Source organism: Mytilus californianus, unplaced genomic scaffold (assembly GCF_021869535.1).
Source record: "Mytilus californianus isolate M0D057914Y unplaced genomic scaffold, xbMytCali1.0.p SCAF_4, whole genome shotgun sequence".
Lineage (NCBI taxonomy): Eukaryota > Metazoa > Mollusca > Bivalvia > Mytilida > Mytilidae > Mytilus > Mytilus californianus.
In genome coordinates this window covers 69,731,386-69,753,242 of record NW_026262690.1, presented here as the reverse complement: position 1 = coordinate 69,753,242, position 21,857 = coordinate 69,731,386, and the positions used below count along the sequence as shown (strand labels likewise).

Here is a 21,857-nt window from a genome sequence, read left to right as displayed (position 1 = left end):
AATTGTAGTAAGGGAATGAGTTAAAATCACAGAAAGATTAGTTGTAGAAAACTTACTAAAAGCCGATATGAAACGATTTTTGACGGGTTTATGTGTAGGTTATGTGTAAAGCCAATACATAGTAGATGTCTCTCAATGTTCAGAGGAGGCCTTAAGCTGAAAGGTACTGATATGTTTGTCTATAACGACCCCCTTTGGAGCGCACGGCCTTGAATTTAGAATTTAGAATTCCACTTTTGTAAAAACTTCCGTGTAGCACTACCGCTTATACGTGTATATGCATTTTTAGTCGCTGCATGTGGGTCGGTTCGAACACAAACCGCTTTGCGAGTACTTGAAGTTTGTTTCCAATTCTAGAAATAGTTTCAGAAACACTTCTTTTGATTTCTAAATTAATGACCAAAACGTGATGTGAAGGTTTTACAGTTAACCTGTAGTCTTTAACCACACCCATTGAACGTAAAAAGCAAACAACAAATTGAACAATCAATCAATCATTAATCACAGAATGTATCTACATTTTACGAAGTTTTGACAAAGTTTTGGATGTGTAAAAAATGTAATCCTAGACTGTGTGAAAATACTACAAAAAAATTAGTTCCATCATATCGTAACAATACAAACAAATGGTAGGGGGGATAAAATTCACAGCGTCGTAGATATAAATGTTAATTTTAGGGTTTAAACGAAACTTTAGCGTATTTCTGAACAGGTGGAAAGTTTATAAATGACTAAAGATGGACCAAAACTAAATTTGATTAAAATCAGATCTTTCACTTTCCTCCATTAGATTTGGTTGACACGGGCGGTACTGAAATTTTGATAGATCAGTTGGGCAAAATTTTATTAATAATACTGTATAAGAAGGACATTCCTAACCGTAACTAAATTTCAATTGGAAGTTAAGCTATGGATTGTCGTTCAGGTTCATTTTTTTTCATCGATCGTAGTTTGGAAAACGATCACTTTCTCTAAAATTTTACTAAAATGTGTGAAATTTGCAATGTTGACTGTCTTCATTAACAATATACAGCCATGAATGATGAATAGCATTTTCATTTTAATGAAAGAGCACTCGAAAGAGGTAAACATATTGACAACTTGTTGGAAGTATATTATATCTGGGACATAAAAAATATATAGTTTAGGTGCTATTCCCGGCCAGATCATATAGATTTTTTTTAATATTCCCTAGTTGCTTTAACAGCTTGAAGATCTTACGGGGACCCTTTGATTGAAACAAATAACCGGGAATTTCCCCTTAACTCTTTAATCAACATTTTTCTAGGCATGTCACGGCCTCGGGTAATTTGGAGCTTGACATTATTGATACTTTTCTGTAATAACTATATTTACCTCTAGTTGGGCATATTATTTTGGTTCTATTTGTTGATGGGTTGCAGCATGGAATGACTGACCCCGGAATACATCTGTTTTTTTTTATAACAATATTCGGAAACACCAAAAACTGACCAAAACTGGCTTAACTTCTTAGTGCTACTTTTCTTATTTCCTATAGCGTCTTAAAGTTCGGAATATGCATGGAATATTTTCCGTTGGAAGTTAAGCAACAACAAATCAACAAAATGAAGGATTTCCATAGTAAGTCTTACTATACAATTCTCAAAATCAACTATATATATGTATTTAAATATATATCCTTTTGTGGCGAATAATAATAAAATGTTCATTTTCTGTATTTTGTTGTCTCCTGCTCATGATACAGTAGTAACTAGCATGAATATTTTTTTACCTAACCAGAAACATTCTCTGAGTGTCTTCTCTGACCTATCCAGAAAAAAGCCATATCTTCCCTTTTTCAGTCAGTGTGGGTCTACCCATGCTTAACTGTCACCAATAATACAGCATATACAGGAGTAAATACACTTACCAGTCAGTGTGGGTTTATCCACGCTAAACTGAATGCGTATCCAAAGGAGCAGTACACATATCAGCCAGTGTGGGCTTATCCACGCTAAACTGAACCCGTATCCACCTCAAATAGCAAAGGGAAAGGGAACATTAAATGAAAACACTATTAGTTTTGGTAATTATATCTGCCACCATATACAAGAGTAAACATCCAACATGCTCACATAAAAGTCATGTATGGAAACCAAATATGTTACCACTATACATCTATACACAAACATGGACAAACAATCTGAAAAGATCAATGTTGTCTAAAGCTGATAAAAACAACTCACAGCGCTCAAATGTATACTTATAAAGAAGATCTAGTTTTACTAATAGCAGGAGATATCCAATAAAATCCTGGCCCTCAAAACAGAAATATCACCATACATCCTTGCGACTTGGGTGACAGGCCTGTCACATGGTCATGCGAAGGAGTGTGCTGCGATGATTGCAATATTTATCATCACAGATCAAGGATTGAACTCTGTAGTCAGGACTATGAATTATATACTTCATCGATCAAATGTGCAGTGGATGTGCTGCAAATCTATAATGTAGACTCGTTTACCTACCACAGTTTTGAACTTTATAAAACCAACATGTTCTCATCACTCTCAAGAACCGATTTTTCAATAGATAACGATTTCAATTCATCAGTTTTCAGTCCAGTGCAAAATAGTAGGCCGAAATCCATTGAAAGGAATAGACAAAGTAGAAACAATTAAAAGAGTAGCAACCTTACACAAAGTACCAACTACACTAGTTCAAATGTACTTAAATTACAACCTAGGCTGGTCCTCTCCCTTGCAACATATGGGTATCTCAGAGCCAAACAGATAAAGGACAGGGAATCAGTCTAATTACAACCCAAAGGCAACCTACGTATAATGACGATAAACTGCTGTAGTATCATGGACAAAAAAGCTGAACTATCTGCTTCCATAAATTACATCAAACCAGACATATGTGGTACTGAATCGATGCTCAAAGGAATAAAAGCAGGGAAGCCATTGAAGAAAGATGCAATTAAATCATCTGAAGTTTTCCCAGAAAACTTTAAAATCTACAGAAATGACAGAAGCACTCTTGGGGGCGGAGTGTTCTTAGTAATACATGAAGATATCATTTCAACTGAATTCATTAAACCCGTCACAGACTGCGAAATTGAAAGGTCCAAAATTGAATTGAAAAACAGCAAAGACCTCTACATCGCATCATATTACATGCCTCGTAGAAATATGAAAGACCTAACAAATCTGAAACTTTCCCTAGAAAAGATAACAACAGGAAAACCTAAACATATTATTATTGCTGGTGCTTTCAACTGCCCAGACATTGACTGGACCAACATGGAAATAAAAACAGGAGCTCCAGATAAAGAAGTACAACAGGCACTAATGGACCTATCTATTGAACACGGTCTTGTCCAAATCCACGACAAACCAACAAGAGAGGGAAATCTGTTGGATCTGGTATTCACAAACAACCCGTCCCTTATTAAATCAACTGGCAACTGTACCAGGAATTTCAAACCATGATATCGTTAATACAGACTCATTAATAAAACCATACTACTGTAAGTAACGCCCACAGAAACGATACATCTTTGGAAGAGCAAATTTGGATCAGATAAAAACTGACATCAATATAATAACAAAGGACATCTGTAATCATATAAATGAAATGGCAATAGACAAAACCTGGCAAACCTTCAAGAATAGATTACAAGCATCGATTGACATCAATGTGCCATCAAAAATGATCAAGAAAAAGCACTCAGTTCCATGGTTAAACAGGAAAACACACAAAATGCTCAAAAGGAAAGCAAAACTACATAAACATGCAAAACAAACTTGAAGCTACTAAGAATGTAAACAATTCCAAAATGACTGCAAAGGCCAATTCAGATAAGCAGAATGGAATTACATAAATGACATCATAAATGCAGGATTCGAAAAAAAAAATTGTTCTAAACCATTCTGGAACTATATGAAAGCAAAGAAACAAGACAACATTGGTATAGCACCGCTCAAGTCAAATGGAGGTCTTTCAAACGACAGCAAAGAAAAGGCAGAAATTTTCAAACAACCAGTTCCAATCCGTATTCACAAAATTAGTTCCAAATTCACAAATACCATCGCTGAAAAAGAGAACAACTTCATATATTTCAAAATTGGACGTAACATCGGAAGGCGTACACAAATTACACACCGTCCTAAAAAAACTGCGCAGAAGAACTCGCACCTAGTATCCGTGACTGCCATCTTTCAAAAATCAATAGATACCGGCATCCTATCTGAAGATTGGCAAACATAGCTCCAGTATTTTAGAAGGGAGAAGTCCACGCAACAGAAATTTACATATACCAGTCTCACTGACCTGTGTATCCTGTAAGTTGTTGGAACACAGTATCTGCAAACACATGCTCAAACACCTGGAAAAGCACAACATACTGACAAATTTAAATCACGGATTCAGATCAGGTTACTCATGTACAACACAGCTCTTAGTCACAACAGAAGATCTACTAAAGAGCTTTGACAACAGCATTCAACTTGATATGGCCATACTAGACATTTCAAAGGCATTCGATACCGTGTCAAACGACAAACTTCTTGCAAAGCTAAACAGTTATGGAATAGATGGAAATCTGAAAAATTGGTTAGCGTTATTCCTGCAAAAACGATCAATACTTGTTGTTGTTGAAGGTGAGCACTCAGAATATGCCCACGTAGACTCTGGTGTACCACAATGCATAGTACTAGGACCGCTGCTTTTCCTATGCCACATCAACGACCTACCGGAAAGTATAAAATCCCAAGTTCGATTATTTGCAGACGAGTGCCTACTCTATCGAGAAATCAACACCAAGAAAGACCACAATTTCTCCAAGAAGATCTGAAAGCTCTAGAAGTATGGGCATTAAATTGGGGAATGACATTTAATGCAAAAGAATGTTATATAATGAGCTTTAAACAAAATTCAACACACTTCTACCAACTAGACAACCACATATTAGAGCAAGTCCAAACAAATCCATACATAAGTCTTAATATATCCGATGTCCTGAAGTGGACCAGCCACATAGGGAAAATCACAAGAAAGGCAAGCTGTACACTAGGTTTCCTGAGAAGAAACTTACGCCAATGCCCCCAAGAGTGCAATAAAAAGTAGCCTACTTAGCCATGGTAAGGTCGGTACTAGAATATGGTGCTGTCATTTGGGACCCATTTACCATAAGGGAAATAGAAAAGATAGAAAGCGTATAGAAAAGAGGTGCACGTTTCATCATGCACGTCTATATACAAATCCAGAGAAACAGGATGCGTAACAAATATGTTTTCCAAGCTGGAACTACAACCCCTCCAGGAACGGAGAAAACATCAGAGGCTAACTATGTTGTACAAAGTGGTTGAGGGATTGGTGCCGGCTATTGAACCAACAAACTACCCAAAAGAAATCAGAAACAAATTAAAGGGCATTAGCTGTCAAATTAATGTTAACCGAATTGACTCAAATTCTCATATTTTATTTATAACATACTAAAACGTATATCCAAATTACAAAAAGTCTAAAATAAATAATTAACAATGCATGGACTCGATAATATGTATCAACATGTCATGTGTATATTTGTCTAGACATCATCTAGTTAACAATCGAGATGACCTCCGAAGACTGCCAACGGTCAATTAATCCGATATAAATATAAATATAAGTAGATAGCAACCACGTGCAATTGAATTTGTCTAGGTCTGTTTTATTTCATATTGTAGTTTAAAAAACATATTAGTCATCGTTTTTACCTGTATAAGAATAATATATTGTGGATCGAATCAGTCAACAAAATGGTTCACCCTTGTTGCACTTTCAATGTTGAAATTCTTTTCCTTTTTTTTTAAATAGCTGAATACATGCGTAACCCATCTCCAGCTAAGGGGTTAAATTGAAGGTCGCATGGATACGAATTTAATGAGGTCGAATTATACACTTGCAAGTGAATAATTCATCAGTAAGTTTCTTGGCTTATAAACAGACATCCGTAAGAACTCTTTTTTTTCCGAAAACAATAGTGCGGTGGAACCATCTGGACAGAACAGCGCATGCCAAAAGACAGTTGAGGGATTCACGGCTGCCCTCCAACAGTTAGACTAACCAACGAGCTCTCCTTCCAGTGCGCATATATCCACGATCGGATCCTGTACTTAGTAACATACAGATACAGATATAATCATACAGCAAATTTTACCAAATTACCCCCTCCCCCTTTTTCCATTAAAAAAAATATCAGAAAACTTGAAGTTTGCACAATCTTTTAGCCAATATTATTGGGGAAATGGGCATTTTTTTTCTTCTCCCTCTACTTTTAATAATCATCGTAAATAAAATCGAACTATTAATTTATCATTTAATTATAAAATTACATTTATTTTGGAAATTCAAATGTTGATTTTTTTTATGTTTTCACTGATAATACCTTCTAAAATAATATTAATCTTGATATGATAATTCTGATAATTCCTGCTTAGCTATAATTTTAATTTAAAGATGTTGATATATATTCTTCTAAGGGAAAATATTTTGTTTGGACCGGAAGTATCGACCTCGTGATGCCACGTTGGGCAATGACGTCATATGCAACTGTGCCCACCCCTTCACTGAGCAGTCGCAAAGCGGAAGAAGGAAGCCATTTTGATTCAAGGTTTACAAGTCAAACCTGTTACCGTGTGTTAAATAACTTTATTATCATTTATTGACTGAAAAGAAAATATCTAAATCCATTTATCGTACCATATTATGAGCACAATGAACCCCGAATAGTAAGTATTTCTCCCGAACCCTTATTTATGAAAAAGGTTGTCATACGTCATCAAGAGACGAATCGTGTTTTTCATTCCCCAAACACAGCTGATCGAATGAACGCCCCTCGTATACATCTGTGTACAACAAGAATTACTGAATACCACTTGTGTTCTCGTTTCTGTCAAACAAACAGTTTATACTGACAAAATATCGATTCATCGGTGACCATTTCTGGGGGTTAAAGTCCAAACCAAAACAAATCAAGACTTTAAGAAAGAATATCTTGGGGCATACCCTCATGATTACAATGTAAAACTGTTAAATACACGATGGGACAAAGTTCTTCTATACAAATACTGTCACGAAAAAATTTCAGTTAATTATATTTTGAGGTTTGGCAGACCAGTATGTCCATCTACATGTATGTCAAAGAAGTGGACATAAACAATTTGAACTTCTTCTCTCCGATTTTGTTCATGCACTTATGTGTGTAAATTTTTTCAAACTTCACCTTCAGCTACACTTAAGAATTTATTTATAAATGTTACAATATTGATAGTAACTAGTTTAAATTTTCAATGAATGACAAATGTAAACAAAAAATACTATTTATAGACATGAACTCATTTGTGGTTCCATGTCAGATCTTCCACACAACAAAAATATTTCATGTGTGATATTTAGATCAATTAAAACATATATAAATTGACAGTGTACATTATGTTGTAATAATTAGACTACTTTGTATTCAGAACTATGTGTAATTTGGATATCAGGTATATATTTATTGAATGTGTTTGTTAAAAGTTTAAGTGGATATATGCATGTGTAGATGATTTCATAACATTAAAATTGAATAAAAGGTGAAGCAAATTGTAGCTAAAAATGGGAGGATTTCCTTCACTTGAATGGGACGGATCAGGATATCGTTATTTTGAAATGTATGTCATATATGTACATCTTAGAGTAGTTTAATGCATAATTCATGTTTTTTCAGAGTACTGTTAACAATAACATGATCTTTATGGTAAGAAACGTATCTAAATGAAAAAAAATAGACCAAAACTTTGTTGTTTTGTGTGACAACCATTGCTTAAAATTCTCAATTTTTGCAATTTAAAAGATCAACATGAAAATGACTCCATTTTTTCCTGTCAGACACCGAACTGACAGAGAGCAAAGTTTTAGTGGTTCACCATTTTTTTCGAAATTATGACTTAATTTTTATAATACATGTATATCCTATTATCATGATAATGGTGGAAAAAAAGAGGGACAAAAGATACCAGAGGGACAGTCAAACTCATAGATCGAAAACAAACTGACAACGTCATGGCCAAAAATAAAAAGACAATCAGACAAATAATAGTACAGATGACACAACATAGAAAACTAAAGACTAAGCAACACGAACCCCACAAAAAACTGAGGGTGATCTCAAATGCTCCGGAAGGGTAAGCAGATCCTGCTCCACATGGAAACACGTAAGAAAATTAAATTACAATACAAAAGAAAGAAAGTAATTTTTAGACATGAAAGTAAGTATGTTAATATAAGCTTACATGGCTTAGGGCTTCCTTTTAAAAAATCAATGGGTCTGTAATGTCTGTAGGTCCGAATTTTGATATTTGTAAAAATTTTGAAACTATAGTTTCAAGATGGTTTAAAATCATGGTTTAGACAGAGTCTTGTTCTGGAATTTTATAACTGTTTTAGCCAATTGCAATTTGTCAACGAACAAAATAAACCTTATATGGTCAATTCTGTCACAAATTTTGATTAAATAAGTCGGCGGTTATAACAAATGATTGGTTGTCGAAAGGTTATTGAAGAAATCCTCACAAAACACTATGGCCAGACTCATACTATGTTGTCGATCAGGGAGTCGTGAACTAACAACTTTTCTTGGCCTTATCAGATAAATGTTCAAGTCCTTTAACGTATTGCAGTTGTTTTCATTTTCATAAGCCTACAGCAAATTTAACCCGCCACTGTGACACTAGAATTACTTAAATTAGTTCTAAAGTGACAATTTCTGACAACAATTGGAAAAGGTAAAACAGAAAACGTGTGTCCAATGATTTGACGAATTACCAAACATTGATAGAACAATAACCCTTTTTGTCTGTACGAAAACAGACGGGCTCAAACGTTTGATTATGGAAGTTCAGGAACTATTGCAATGTTGACTGATTTAATTTTTTTTTATAAATGTTAACCTTTTTTTTATGCAATTGAATTTTCTTTGATTTTTTTTCAGTGACTACCTGTTTAAACTGTTACTGATTGGTGACTCTGGTGTAGGAAAGTCTTGTTTATTACTCAGATTTGCAGTAAGTGTTAAACAATGTTCAGTAAACAGTCTTCACCAAAATCTTTTTTAACTTCTAGTCCAAAGACCAATATTCCGACATTTTTCAAAATAAAACGTGTCTTAAAGTTTTGCAAATATTTACTAGTCCAAATTAAATTTGACTAGTCAGGGGCATCAGACTAGTGGTTTATGGTGCAGACTTCAAGTACAAAAAATGTAAATCAGTATTTGATTATACACAAAAAACATGTATATTTTATTGCCATTGGTGGCCTTCGGTTGTTTTTGCTCTTTGGTAGGGTTGTTGTATCTATGACACATTCCCCATTTCCATTCTCAATTTTATATGTCACTCTGCCAACCTACATGTAATTGCAAAGAATGATTTAAGACTTGGAAAGATTGAATATACCCATGTAGTTGTCTTCATGCTATCAGTTTTTATACGCCCGTTTACGGGACGTATTATGGTATACCGTTGTTCGTCGTCAACTTGTCGGACATTAACTCAAAAACGCTTTAACCAATTTGCATAAAACTTTTGAGAATTGTTTATATCTATTGACTTGAGCTCCCTTTCGTTTTTTATAAATTTTAGATTTTATGTTTCTGAGTTATCATGGTTATGGGGTTTTATTCATTAAAAAAATGGGGATTTTCCAGTTTTCGGACAATAACTCAAGAATGCTTTCACCAACTTGCAAGAAATTGTGGTGAATTGTTTGTATCTATTGAAATGAGCTCCCTTTCTTTTAGATTTTACGTTTCTGAGTTGCAGGGTTTTATTCATAAAAAAAGGGGGATTTTCCAGTTTTCGGACAAAAAATCAAAAATGCTTTCAGCAGTTCTTAGGAAACTTTGATGAATTGTTTATATCTATTGATGTAAGCTCCGTTTAGAATTTTATAAATTTTACATTTTACATTTCTGAGTTATGGGGTTTTATTCATTAATAAAGGGGGGATTTTCCAGTTTTCGGACAATAACTCAAAAATGCTGTCACCAATTCTCATGTAACTTTGGTGAATTGTTTATATCTATTGATGTAAGCTCCCTTTACATTTTCATAAATTTCTAATATGACATTGAGAATTAATTGAACTTTAATTGTTTATAGTCTGACAACAGATTTACTAAGTATTGCGCAACAGCACAGTGTATTGCACAACAGCAAGAAATCTTTAATTGAATATAAATTCAATTCATATAACCAATTTCAAGTTCTATGACTACATTTATTCAGAAACCTATAATATGTCAAATATTTAATACAATCAGTGTTCTCCATTTTTCACTAAGGTCAGGTGGGTGTTTGCGAAAAAATTACTTGCAACCGGGTGTTTTTTTTTGTTTTAACATTTCCAACCGGGTTTTTTACTGTTGGAGGGGGTCACAAAAATAAGGATTAGTATTGTATACACATTTGATAAAATTGAACTGTTCTTCTGCTATCACTGCTAGCCATTCATTTGACAAATTTTGCGGATCTCGGATATGGCTTTTGTAGGACTCCCTCTTCCTGCATATGCATAGCTTATCGATCCAAGTTTCTGTCGTGTTCCTCGCTTTAGTGCTGTATTTTTGGAACACAAAGCAGTAATATCCTCCTTTTGTGACGATTAGCCATTTAAAGTCCTGTTCATATTTATCAAATGAGGGGTAACCTCTCAATGTAATGACTATCTCTTTTATGAGGGGTACATTTAATGCGATATAAATGAGCACATATTTATTTTATTTACAGAAAATTTTCCCAAAGAACTATACATCTATTTGGTATTATATGGTCAAAACATGTCAAAAAATTTTGTAATATTCCTGGACTTATATCTTCTTAATCATTAAAAATAGTGGGACCTCCTTTAAGAAAATTTGTCTGAATATAACGATTTTTTCCCCTTTTGGGTTAAAAAATCTAAGTTTTTCTCTTTTCTTTTCTTCAACAGAATTAACATAACCTCTTGCCAGAGAGACAGTCCCTCGTTTAAGGGATATCACTCATTTGGGGGATAGACGTATTTACACTTGTATGCAAATTTGTCCGCCATTATGTAAAATCATACAGGTTCCCGTAAACTTTTCCCAACCTGTTTATCTTCGCGATCGCTTCTCTGCCTTTTCCGTTGTTTTGATACTTTTTATTCCATTTCAACAATTTCAATACAACTATCCGTTTTAGTTGACTTATTTTAGAAATTTCCTTATCACCATAGTCATCTGCCTGTCTCTTCCCCCGATTAATAAAAGAAAACATTGAAATTTGACGATCCGCCATTTTTGTCAATGAAAACAATCAGTGAGGCGCGATTAGTATTTAATTTTTTATGGTGTGGAACCAAAAAAAATCCAAAATTTGAAAAAAAGCCGACCACCTCCTAAAATGAAAAGGTGGTCGGCTTTCAAAAGAAGGAGGTCGGCACACCCGGCTTAAATGCCAAATGGAAAACACTGACAATCCAAATTCAGACCTGTATCAAGCTTGAATATTGTGTCCATTTTTGCCTCAACTGTTCAGGGTTGGACCTCTGCATGCATATCCAGCTGCACTCCGGGAAGCAATTTATTAAATCATTATTTGTCAGACTTTTCAGTTTTCAGATATAATTTAAGCACCACTTGACCATATTTTTATCATACCTTGTCTAAGACCAAAAATGAAAGCTCACGTCTGTTTCTAGTATGGATTTGCCATTTAGTTTTTGAATATTGTCTGCTTTCTTGAAAATTTATTTTTACATGTCAAACAGATGTATATTGTCCATGGACCATGGTGTTCCCAACTTCCATGAGAATATCTTTCTTTATATCACCTTAGAATATAATTGAGGATTTGTATAAAAATTGGTAAACAAAAAAGAAATGAATCCATATTGTCATACTTTTGTCAAATATTTGTGTACTTACTTGTTAGTCCCCTACCGACGAAGTTGAAGAGGACTTTAGGTTTGCATTCTGTCTGTCTGTCCATCCGTCAGTCTGGCAAATCAGTTTTCCACTTTTTTCTTCATGCTTGAAGATATTGATTTGATATTTAGTATATTGTTTTATCATGACAAGTTACAGATCAAGTTCAAATTTTGTTCCGGTCTGATGATTTTGTGCAGAGTTATGGTCCTTGGACTCAGAAAATTCACTCAAATAATCAGTTTTCTGCACTATTTTTCGTCATGCTTGAAGATATTGATTTGATAATTGGTATATAGTTCTATCATGACAAGTTACAGATCAAGTTAAAATTTTGTTCCAGTCTGATGATTTTATGCAGAGTTTTGGTCCTTGGACTTTGAAAATTCACTCAAATAATCAGTTTTCCACACTTTTTTTCGTCATGCTTGAAGATATTGATTTGATGATTGGTATATAGTTATATCATGACAAGTAACAGATCAAGTTCGAATTTTGTTCCAGTCTGATGATTTTGTGCAGAGTTATGGTCCTTGGACTTAGAAAATTCACTTAAATAATCAGTTTTCCACACTTTTTTTCATCATGCTTGAAGATATTGACTTGATATTTGTTATATAGTTTGCACCATGACAAGTTATAGATCAAGTTAGCATTTTGTTCCAGTACAATGAATTTTTAACTGTAGGGGACTATGTATTGCCATGCAATACTCTCAGAATGCTTGTTTTGATAGATTTACTGTTAGTTTGCAAAAATATTTTTTTCTGTATTTCAGGATGACACATACACAGAAAGTTATATAAGTACTATAGGAGTAGATTTTGTAAGTATCAAGACCATAAACATGTTATACATGTATAAAGACACTTAAATTATGTTTAAAATACATTTGTACATACATGACCATATGCCAGTGTTGATCTGGTGATCAGGATTGGATATGAATTAAGTTATCAACACTTCTTTCCAGGAATGGTTTATATACTACATTTGTATACCAATTATACATTATTTTGATGTAGTTTGAAAATAATTTTTCAAAGCCAATTAGTCTCTTAAAACATTGTAAAAGAAGACTGTCTTAATCCTTCTAAATTATGGTACATACATACACAGATTAGATTTTGAGACCGTCTCATAAAAGAAGACTGTTGAAATTCCATGAACTGGTTAAGTAAACCCCTTATTTAGGGAATACCCCTCTATACAGGTATACCTTTTTTTCTTCAAATCATTCAAATACATAAAGGGGATAATTGTCAAGGGTACAATTTAAATTTTGAAAATGCATCTATTTTCAGGGATAGCTATAAAATGTATAATGTTATGTTATGAGTAAAAACCTCGGCTTGATTTTGTACAACACAGCCACCATTTAAGATTTAATAGCTACCAATTCAAGTCCTACTGGTTATAATTTTCGAATAAAAGTGAAAAGATGTGGTATGATTGCCAATGAGACAAATATCCACAAGAGATCAACCTATGTTTACAGTAGATTATTTAAAAAAATGAAATGCAAGATTCAGACAAAATCTTAAAAAATCTTTGACAGAATTGTAAAAATACATGATGTAGCATAGCATAGTTAGAGCATCTGGTTGATTTAAAAGGTATTCTGTGATTATTATCTGTTCATGTATATTTTCTTCATGGGCATATGTTTGATTAGTAAATTGATGCCAATTAGAATCCATCATCAAATATTTCTTATTCAAAAATCAATACATGTACTCATGGCACTGAACAAACTATATCTAAAGTATTAAAAAACAGAAAAAGCTGTACTGTGTTACTCAGTCAGTTCCATAAGTTTTCCCATTTGATTTCAAATTCAAATTTATGCATATGAACATGTTGAATAGACGCACAAGATATTTCAGTTTTAATTAAATAATCTTTACATCTAGCATGTCCAGGGAACTTATAATTATTGTGATGCAGTTCTATATTTGATGTGAAGGCATAATTCTAGGTGGACCATGCAATCTTTGAATTGATTTAAGGAAGCAACCTGAATCAGCAGTCAAGAGCTGGATCAAGGATTTATAGTTAAATGTGGCTAAAAATAAAGCAACTCCACAGAGCAAAACTGAATATAAAGATTTTTGTAATTTAATGGTAATTTTTTTATTTTCAGAAAATTCGAACTATAGAATTAGATGGGAAAACTATAAAATTACAAATAGTAAGTACAATTAAGTCATTTATAGGACATACATTTACTGTGTACTTCATTATATAAGTTCAACCTAAAGGACATACCAGTATATCATATAAAAATAAGAAGATGTGGTATGATTGCCAATGAAACAACTCTCCACCAGAGACCAAATGACATAGAAGATAACAATTTTAGGTCAACGTATGGCCTACAACAATTAGCAAAACCCATACCGCATAGTCATCTATAAAAGGCCCCGAGATGACAAATGTAAAACAATTCAAACAAGCAAACTATCGGCCTGATTTATGTGCAAAATAATGAACAAAAAACGAATATGATATACAGCAACAAACCACTCAATTACAGGCTACTGACTGGACAGGCACATACAGAATGTGGCGGGCTTTAAACATGTTTTCCGGCACCAAACCCTCCCTCTAACCTAGGACAGTGTTGTCACAGCACAACTCATGAACAAACTATAAAAGTCAGTTGAAAAGGGCTCAACTCATCAGATCGATACAAAGAAGAAAAACGAGTAACAAAAACACAGACTGGAAGTGGCAGGGTATTTATTTATCCCCACAACAAAAAAGACACTAAGTACAGATCTGAGAGTACTTGCATTTACTGACCATGCTGACAGCTAGTTCAAAACCAATAAAAAGTAATGAAAATTTCAATTAAAGTATCATTCAGTACACATCCAACATCCAATGGATTTAGTGTAAAAACATATTAACAGTCTTGAGAAAAACATGATCTTGTGCAATGCCAAAATACAGGTATCAACAGATTGTTGAACTGTGAATGTGCATGTATTTATGTATAAAAACAATAATATTTGTTTGGTTTTAATTTACGTATAACAAAATCAATATTTATACCAATAAGAACAACATTTAAAGATCTAATTATAGTGTTGAATTTGTAACCTTTTAGAATAAGTTTATTTAAAGGATTGGTAAGTTTCCTCGGATCATATCTAAATTTCTGGGCTCGGAAAACAACATAATAAATGTAAATGTATATTTAGTGAAATATTACAAATAATTAATTGAAGGTAAATGTAATGAATCTGTTGTCATTATGATTGTTGCAGAGATTTGTGAATGACTGATAATTTAAGTAGTTTTGTAAGTTTAATTCAGATGTTATGAAAACTAGTACGAAAAAAACTTAATTTGTAAAAAGAAATGATTTTTTTTCCTAGTGAAAGAAATTAGAAATTGTTTTTATACATAAGGGACGTCATCAAAAGATCGATGTCGGATAAAAAACTTAATTCATATAGTTTGGGGGTGGGGGGTTAAAAATCGCTGCAAGTTTTCTTATCTGACATCGATTTTAGGATTGAAAAATACGGATTCAAGTTTGGCCCTAACATATGTTTGGACTTTTAAACCAAATGAATGCCATCAAATCGTACTGGAAAGCAAATTTTTGGCCTAAAGTATTGGGACGAACTTCTCCTTATCAGTTTCAAAGAGAGAAGTCACTTCTTCCTATGATTCTGAAGTAGTGTGAGCCCTGCACCTAGGGCATTATGTTTGTCTGTCCGTTCATCCCTCTGTCCCTCTTCAGGTTAAAGTTTTTTTTAGTTTTTGATGAAGTTGAAGTCCAATCAACTTGAAACTGTTCCCTATGATATGATCTTTCTAATTTTAATGCCAAATTAGAGTTTTGATCCCAATTTCACGGTCCACTGAACATGGAAAATGGTGGGGCATCCGTGTACTATGGACACATTCTTGTTATGCTTTAAAATACATTTTGGTTCATTTATATGTTTCAGAGTTAAGTGTGACGTCCATTTTTCGCTGAGCTAGTACACATTTTTGTTTAGGGGCCACCTGAAGCACTCCTCCGGGTGTGGGATTTTCTCGCTGTGTTGAAGACCCATTGGTGGCCTTAGACTGTTTTCTGCTCTTTGGTCGGGTTGTTGTCTCTGACACATTCCCTGTTTCCATTCTCAATTTTATGTACTTTGTAGAAACCTGAAATTTTGAACTATATAATTTTATATATGGTCCAATGATATGTCTGTCCTCTAATCATGTTTTCTGAAGCAAGGACCTTGCTGGTGTGTTAGTATATCTATTTATTGGATGACTGAAAAATGTTAACAGTGCTTCTTATAAATTCTATGAATTTTAGCATGTAGGCCATAAAACAAATGAGCTGCATCGGATAGAAATGGACCTTATGCAAGTGCACGTATACATGTACATGTATAAGACCTTAATTGATTTTGGAACATTCAAATACAAAATAAAAGAGGAATTTTGGTTTGTTTTTGTAGGGTTCTTATATCAGTTAAATTTTCAAACAGTTTTACACTTTGCATAGGGATTTTTTAAACCCAAAATATTCATTTGCATAAGGTCGATTTCTATCTGATGCAGCTCAAATTTCTAATAAAGTTTTTGACTTTAATCTACAATTTAATGATAGATGGTCTGGTCTTTGTACATTTTCGATTTCATAGTTTGCAGAATGCATTTAAATACTTTAATCAGGAAAACATAAACTTATGGAACCCCCTCCGAACAAAGAAACAAACAAATAATGAATAAAAATCAATTGAGAATTGACCCTCCCCATGAAATAACAACCATCAGTATTCTCAACTGCTGTAGTCTATGGTAATATTAGAAAATTGTTCTATTTCTTAATTATTGCACCTATATACATTACTATATAACTTACATACAGGTGCATTCATAATGAAATATTGCAACAACAGTGAAGTAAAATAAATTTTACCTTTATGAAATTGTTTCTACAATAAATAATGCTATCGTTTTTAGTGGGACACAGCTGGTCAAGAAAGATTTAGAACAATAACATCAAGTTATTACAGAGGAGCACATGGTATTATTGTAGTGTATGATGTGACAGATCAAGTAAGTGATGATATTGAAATATCTGTTTGTATTTCTTCAATACTAAGTGTTGCCACATTCAGAATTTATGCAAAATGTTCAAATTCTGTGAAGAACTTAAAATCACAAAATATACATAGAATAGCACTAACACAGTAGTTTTGAAGGCGGAAACAGAAGTTATCAATAGTCACAATTAGAACATCTCCTTATGATTTTGAAGAAGTGTGAGCCCTTTATTGATAGTATATATAACTGGAAGCTGACATTCTTAAAGATTTCTGTCAAGACTTTCTAGAAGATTGTTGTCATTCTATCAGGAATGTCTTTGTGTATCATTAAAGTCTAGAATATCAGTTAACAAGACAAACACAGAATGGTCAAATTAGTGATGTTAAAACATGTAAGATTGAACACTTATACCTCACAAGTACCAGTTATTAAAGTTGATCATAGTGATAAAAAATACTGAAGGCAAGGAAAATAAGCATACATGTGGAATTGACAATAATCAATAGAAATATTACACAATATTACCTTATAGTATATTTTGTACTCTGATACAGAGTTCATGTAAATTGAATTTCAATTGACATTATGATGTATTCGTAAACATTTTAATTATGGGTTGCTTTTTCAATGGTTTTGTACAATTTCTTTTCAGGAATCTTTTAACAATGTAAAACAGTGGTTACAAGAAATCGACAGATATGCTAGTGAAAATGTAAATAAATTACTAGTAGGAAATAAATCTGATTTGGAAACCAAGAAAGTAGTAGATTATACAACAGCTAAAGTAAGTAATTAAAAGTGATGGGTTGCGTGATTGAATCAAAAATCACCAGTGTTGGTGTCGAGTGAATCTAATTGAAACCAGGTGTTTGCTGGTATTTAGAGTGTACAACCCTGTCGTATTGAATATACAGATAGTTATTTTAGGTTGAACATCCCACAATCACCAACATTCACTGTGAAATAATTTGGGTATGTTTTAAGAATTTTTCAAGAATCAGTTATGGTTTCAAAATACAACTTTGTACCATTGTTTCTAAACAAACATGGTTAACTGTTTCTTTAGACTCCATGCATTGAACTGCCATTAGAAATATTATTAAGACCTAATTTTGTGAGGCATTGCCATCAGTTTGCATTCTGTTGCACATCTGTCATCCTTCAACTTATTCCTAAATTGAATCTTGATCTGTCAAAACAAAAATGTTGATCTTTTAAATCTGCTAGAACAAAATGTTGCTAAAATAGTTTAATGTTTAGTTTTCTTTCAAATCATGGTATTTCATTATTGTTGTGAAACAGTTACGCAGAAAAGCCTGGTGGGCAAGCCAGTTTTTAGTTCGCTACTGACGAAGTCGAAGGGGACTTTAGGTTTGCACTCCGTCCGTCTGTATGTCCATCCGTCAATCCGGCAAATCAGTTTTCCACACTTTTTTTCTTCGTGCTTGAAGGTGTTGATTTGAAATTTGGTATATACTTTTATCATGACAAGTTACAGATCAAGTTCAAATTATGTTCCAGTCTGATGATTTTGTGCAGAGTTAAATACCTTGGACTTAGAAAATTCACTCAAATAATCAGTTTTCCACACTTTTTTTCGTCATGCTTGAAGATATTGACTTGATATTTGTTATATAGTTTACACCATGCAAAGTTATAGATCAAGTTAGCATTTTGTTCCAGTACAATGAATTCTTAACCGGTAGGGGACTATGTATTGCCATGCAATATTCTCAGAATGCTTGTTAATATACTTTGCAAGTTAGTAAAAAAAAAATTCTTTATTTTTTGCAGGAATATGCAGATTCTTTAGGAGTACCTTTCCTAGAAACAAGTGCAAAAAATGCTACGAACGTTGAACAAGCATTTATGACGATGGCGGCAGAAATTAAAAATAGAATGGGTCCAGTTACAGCTGCAGCTGACAACAAATCTAATGTAAAAATAAATCCAAGTACTCCTGTAAAACAAGGAGGTGGAGGATGCTGTTAATAGACTAAATGTACCTGACTTTTGATTTGAGACCAATTGGGATAACAGAGTTAAGCCCTTGCTTTACTCATAGTCAAAATTTGACAAAAGACTGGTATATATGTGATTAATGTGGTTCAAATTTTGACTTGAGAATTAATTTATAAGTAGGGGTAAACATACAGTTACCTTTTGAGGGAATTTGTATCAAGCAAGTGCTTTTACAAAGAAAACTAAATGTAACAAGGTTTTAAGGTTCAAAAAGAAATAACTCTGTATTTCTTTTCAGTCTCGTAATTTTGAAGAAAGCTTTAAGCAATTATTTTACATATATTTAGAAAACATCTCGCTATAAAATTGTCTTTAAACAACAAAAATTTCTTAGATTATCAATTTTCTTTGCCAAAATGTGAAATGTAAAATTAGATTAATTAATTCTGATCAATGAACCTTGATATTGGCCTATTAATGGCTGCTTGAGCTAAGGGGAGATTGATATTTAAGTTATTTAATTCAACATTGATACTGGTTCCATATTTGTCATGAAGACACAGAAAAATAATCTGTGTTGGACATTTGTTTATACACATCATGATTTTATTCACTTATAAATTATAAAATTGTTAAATATTTATGTTTTTGCTTATTATTGTATAAATATATGTAAATAAGTGAATGAGAGATTGGATGTTTGTGTTATTTGTTGCTTTTTACCTTTACTACATCTTATAGCAATATCCTAACGGAGAGTCAACTACTGATGACTTAATTTCAGTAAACCATACAACAATGGTTTATTATTACTTTGTTTTAATTTCGAAGTTTTTCCTCTTGATAACATGAGCAACTTCATTTATTAAAACCGACATGTTGTAATTCACTTATCACAGGTCAGCATATACACACTACTTGTTTATGAAGAGGGGGATATGATAATTGAATGATATGAATTTATTTTGGTATGATTGTAACATTGTGAAACATTAAGAAATAGGGTCAAGTAGAATGAAAAATTCTTATACATATATTATCACGCTGATTTCAAAACCTAGATAATTTTATTTGTTTAAAATAAATGCAACCCAGAAGAAATAATTCTTATTTTATTTGCATAATTTTTTGTGTGTTTACTGTTGTTTACTCTCATAACTCCATTAAAATTAGAGAAACATTATAGATTTGTCTAGTAATATATATTTAAACTGTCTTAATCTTGGTAAGTGTTTCATGAATGGCCATACAATACAATTTGATAATTTTTGTGAAAAGAAAGTATGAACTAAGTCAGATTCATATGGGGATTGTCTGTTAAATAAAATAAAAAAAATGTATTTTATATTATATTGTAGCAGATTAAAGGAGATGTACCATGCCTCAGCAGTAAAATAAGAAATTCTATAGAACTTATAAATCTTTTCATGATGTCAGGTTGATTGTAAAATGCTAGAGAATTAAATTAATATTGTAAATATATGTTTACCTATTTATCTAACAATGCTTTTTTACATACTCATACAGTCCTTTAATTTTTGACAAGTCATTTAATGTAAAACAAGGTTGTTAGATAATGGATTTTTTTTCTGTCAAAGAAAGTACTGATACATGGAAGATGAAAATATTATATGACCATTCAACATTTTAAGAGCCAAAAATATGTTTTAAGACTGTCAGCATGCTAACTTACTGTGTTTCTTATTCCATGCTTTACAGATTCATTGCTTGTTATGAATTAAAATTGTGATTTACTTTCTAAGATTAAGACATTTAATGTATCATGATGTACAGCATATCAACATAATTGAATTAAAGGACTACACATTTGTTAAGGTTAATTGAAAAAGGCTTGAATTCACACACATTTTGATTCTTAAAAAATTTAAAGCCTTAATTATTATTTTCTTTATGATTAATTTCCAACTATTGATCACTTTCAACTAGTATTTTAGGTTAGGAAATAAATGTCAGCTTATGTCTTTTTCATTACACACAATACTTGTTTCCAAAAGTAAATATTTTAGACTAACGTGTAACTTTATATTTTATGTGAAGGTAGGTAAACTAGACAGTGAAACTTACATTTATGTATGATTGCACCAATTTTCATATAGTCAGTTACTGTATGTCAGACAAGCAGGCTTGTGTGTCAATGATATGTATATAAGGACATCTATGGAAATATACTTTTCAGTCAGACGATTAAATCTCTCAAATTCACTTTTGTTTTGTATATTTTCAATTGCCTGTGTAGTGTTTTTCAGAGATAGCACATTATGTCTTGCCTTCATACAGTGAGACTTGGGGATACTTTTTCAACATGAATGGTCTCCAACTTTTAATCTAAAGCTTTATGCTTTGATTTGTTCAAGTATATGTCTTTTTGACACACTATTGATGTATTTGGTATTTGGGTCAAGATAAGCAATTCATTTCAGGTAAGCAGTAATGGTAGCCTATTCCTCAATTCCTCTGCCCATATCGTAAACTTGGAAATGAATGATGGGCTGGTTTGAAGCCAAGACATTTTCACAAATGTGGTTAAATTTTCGGGGTACAAAGTGAGATTCAATATTCTGTAATTTAGCACACCCCCAAAATCTTTTATGAAGCAGCTTCTTGAGGTAAATAAAAAATCCTTTTTTTTTCACACAATAATTTCTTTGAAAACAGTTTTCTTTGCATACATTTAATAATCACCTTTATTCTATGGTTCTCTGCTCTCCAAATCAGCATAAATGGTTGAGCTCAGTCAATAAAAATTGAAAAATGTCCAATAACACTGCACAGAGCTTTTTTTGTTTAAGCACTATTGAGTTCCTCAATTTTGGGCGCTTTAGGGATATTGACCCCTTTGTTTCATTAGCATTCATTCACATATATGTAT

At 32.8% G+C, this 21,857-nt stretch overlaps 1 protein-coding gene across 2 annotated transcripts; it reads left to right on the top strand.

Moving 5' to 3' along the window:
* Nucleotides 1-6,563: 6,563 nt before the first annotated feature.
* On the top strand, nucleotides 6,564-21,190 carry LOC127698700 (ras-related protein Rab-1A). Of its 2 annotated transcripts, none has more exons than XM_052202326.1 (7): nucleotides 6,564-6,737; nucleotides 8,981-9,053; nucleotides 12,717-12,764; nucleotides 14,082-14,129; nucleotides 16,919-17,014; nucleotides 17,658-17,789; nucleotides 18,800-21,190. In XM_052202326.1, the coding sequence occupies exons 1-7, from the start codon at nucleotides 6,715-6,717 to the stop codon at nucleotides 18,995-18,997; spliced, it is 618 nt and encodes a 205-aa protein (XP_052058286.1). In that variant the 5' UTR covers nucleotides 6,564-6,714; the 3' UTR covers nucleotides 18,998-21,190. The 2 variants fall into 2 exon arrangements, with proteins under 2 accessions (XP_052058286.1, XP_052058287.1); XM_052202327.1 differs by lacking the exon at nucleotides 6,564-6,737 and adding an exon at nucleotides 7,417-7,496.
* The last annotated feature ends 667 nt before the right edge of the window (nucleotides 21,191-21,857 follow it).

Excerpts from the sequence above, each read along its gene's own strand:
- LOC127698700 (XM_052202326.1), top strand. The coding sequence starts at position 6,715 with ATGAGCACAATGAACCCCGAATA. Across the intron at positions 14,130-16,918 it reads AAACTATAAAATTACAAATA|TGGGACACAGCTGGTCAAGA; the intron begins GTAAGTACAATT and ends TATCGTTTTTAG. Across the intron at positions 17,015-17,657 it reads TGTATGATGTGACAGATCAA|GAATCTTTTAACAATGTAAA; the intron begins GTAAGTGATGAT and ends ATTTCTTTTCAG.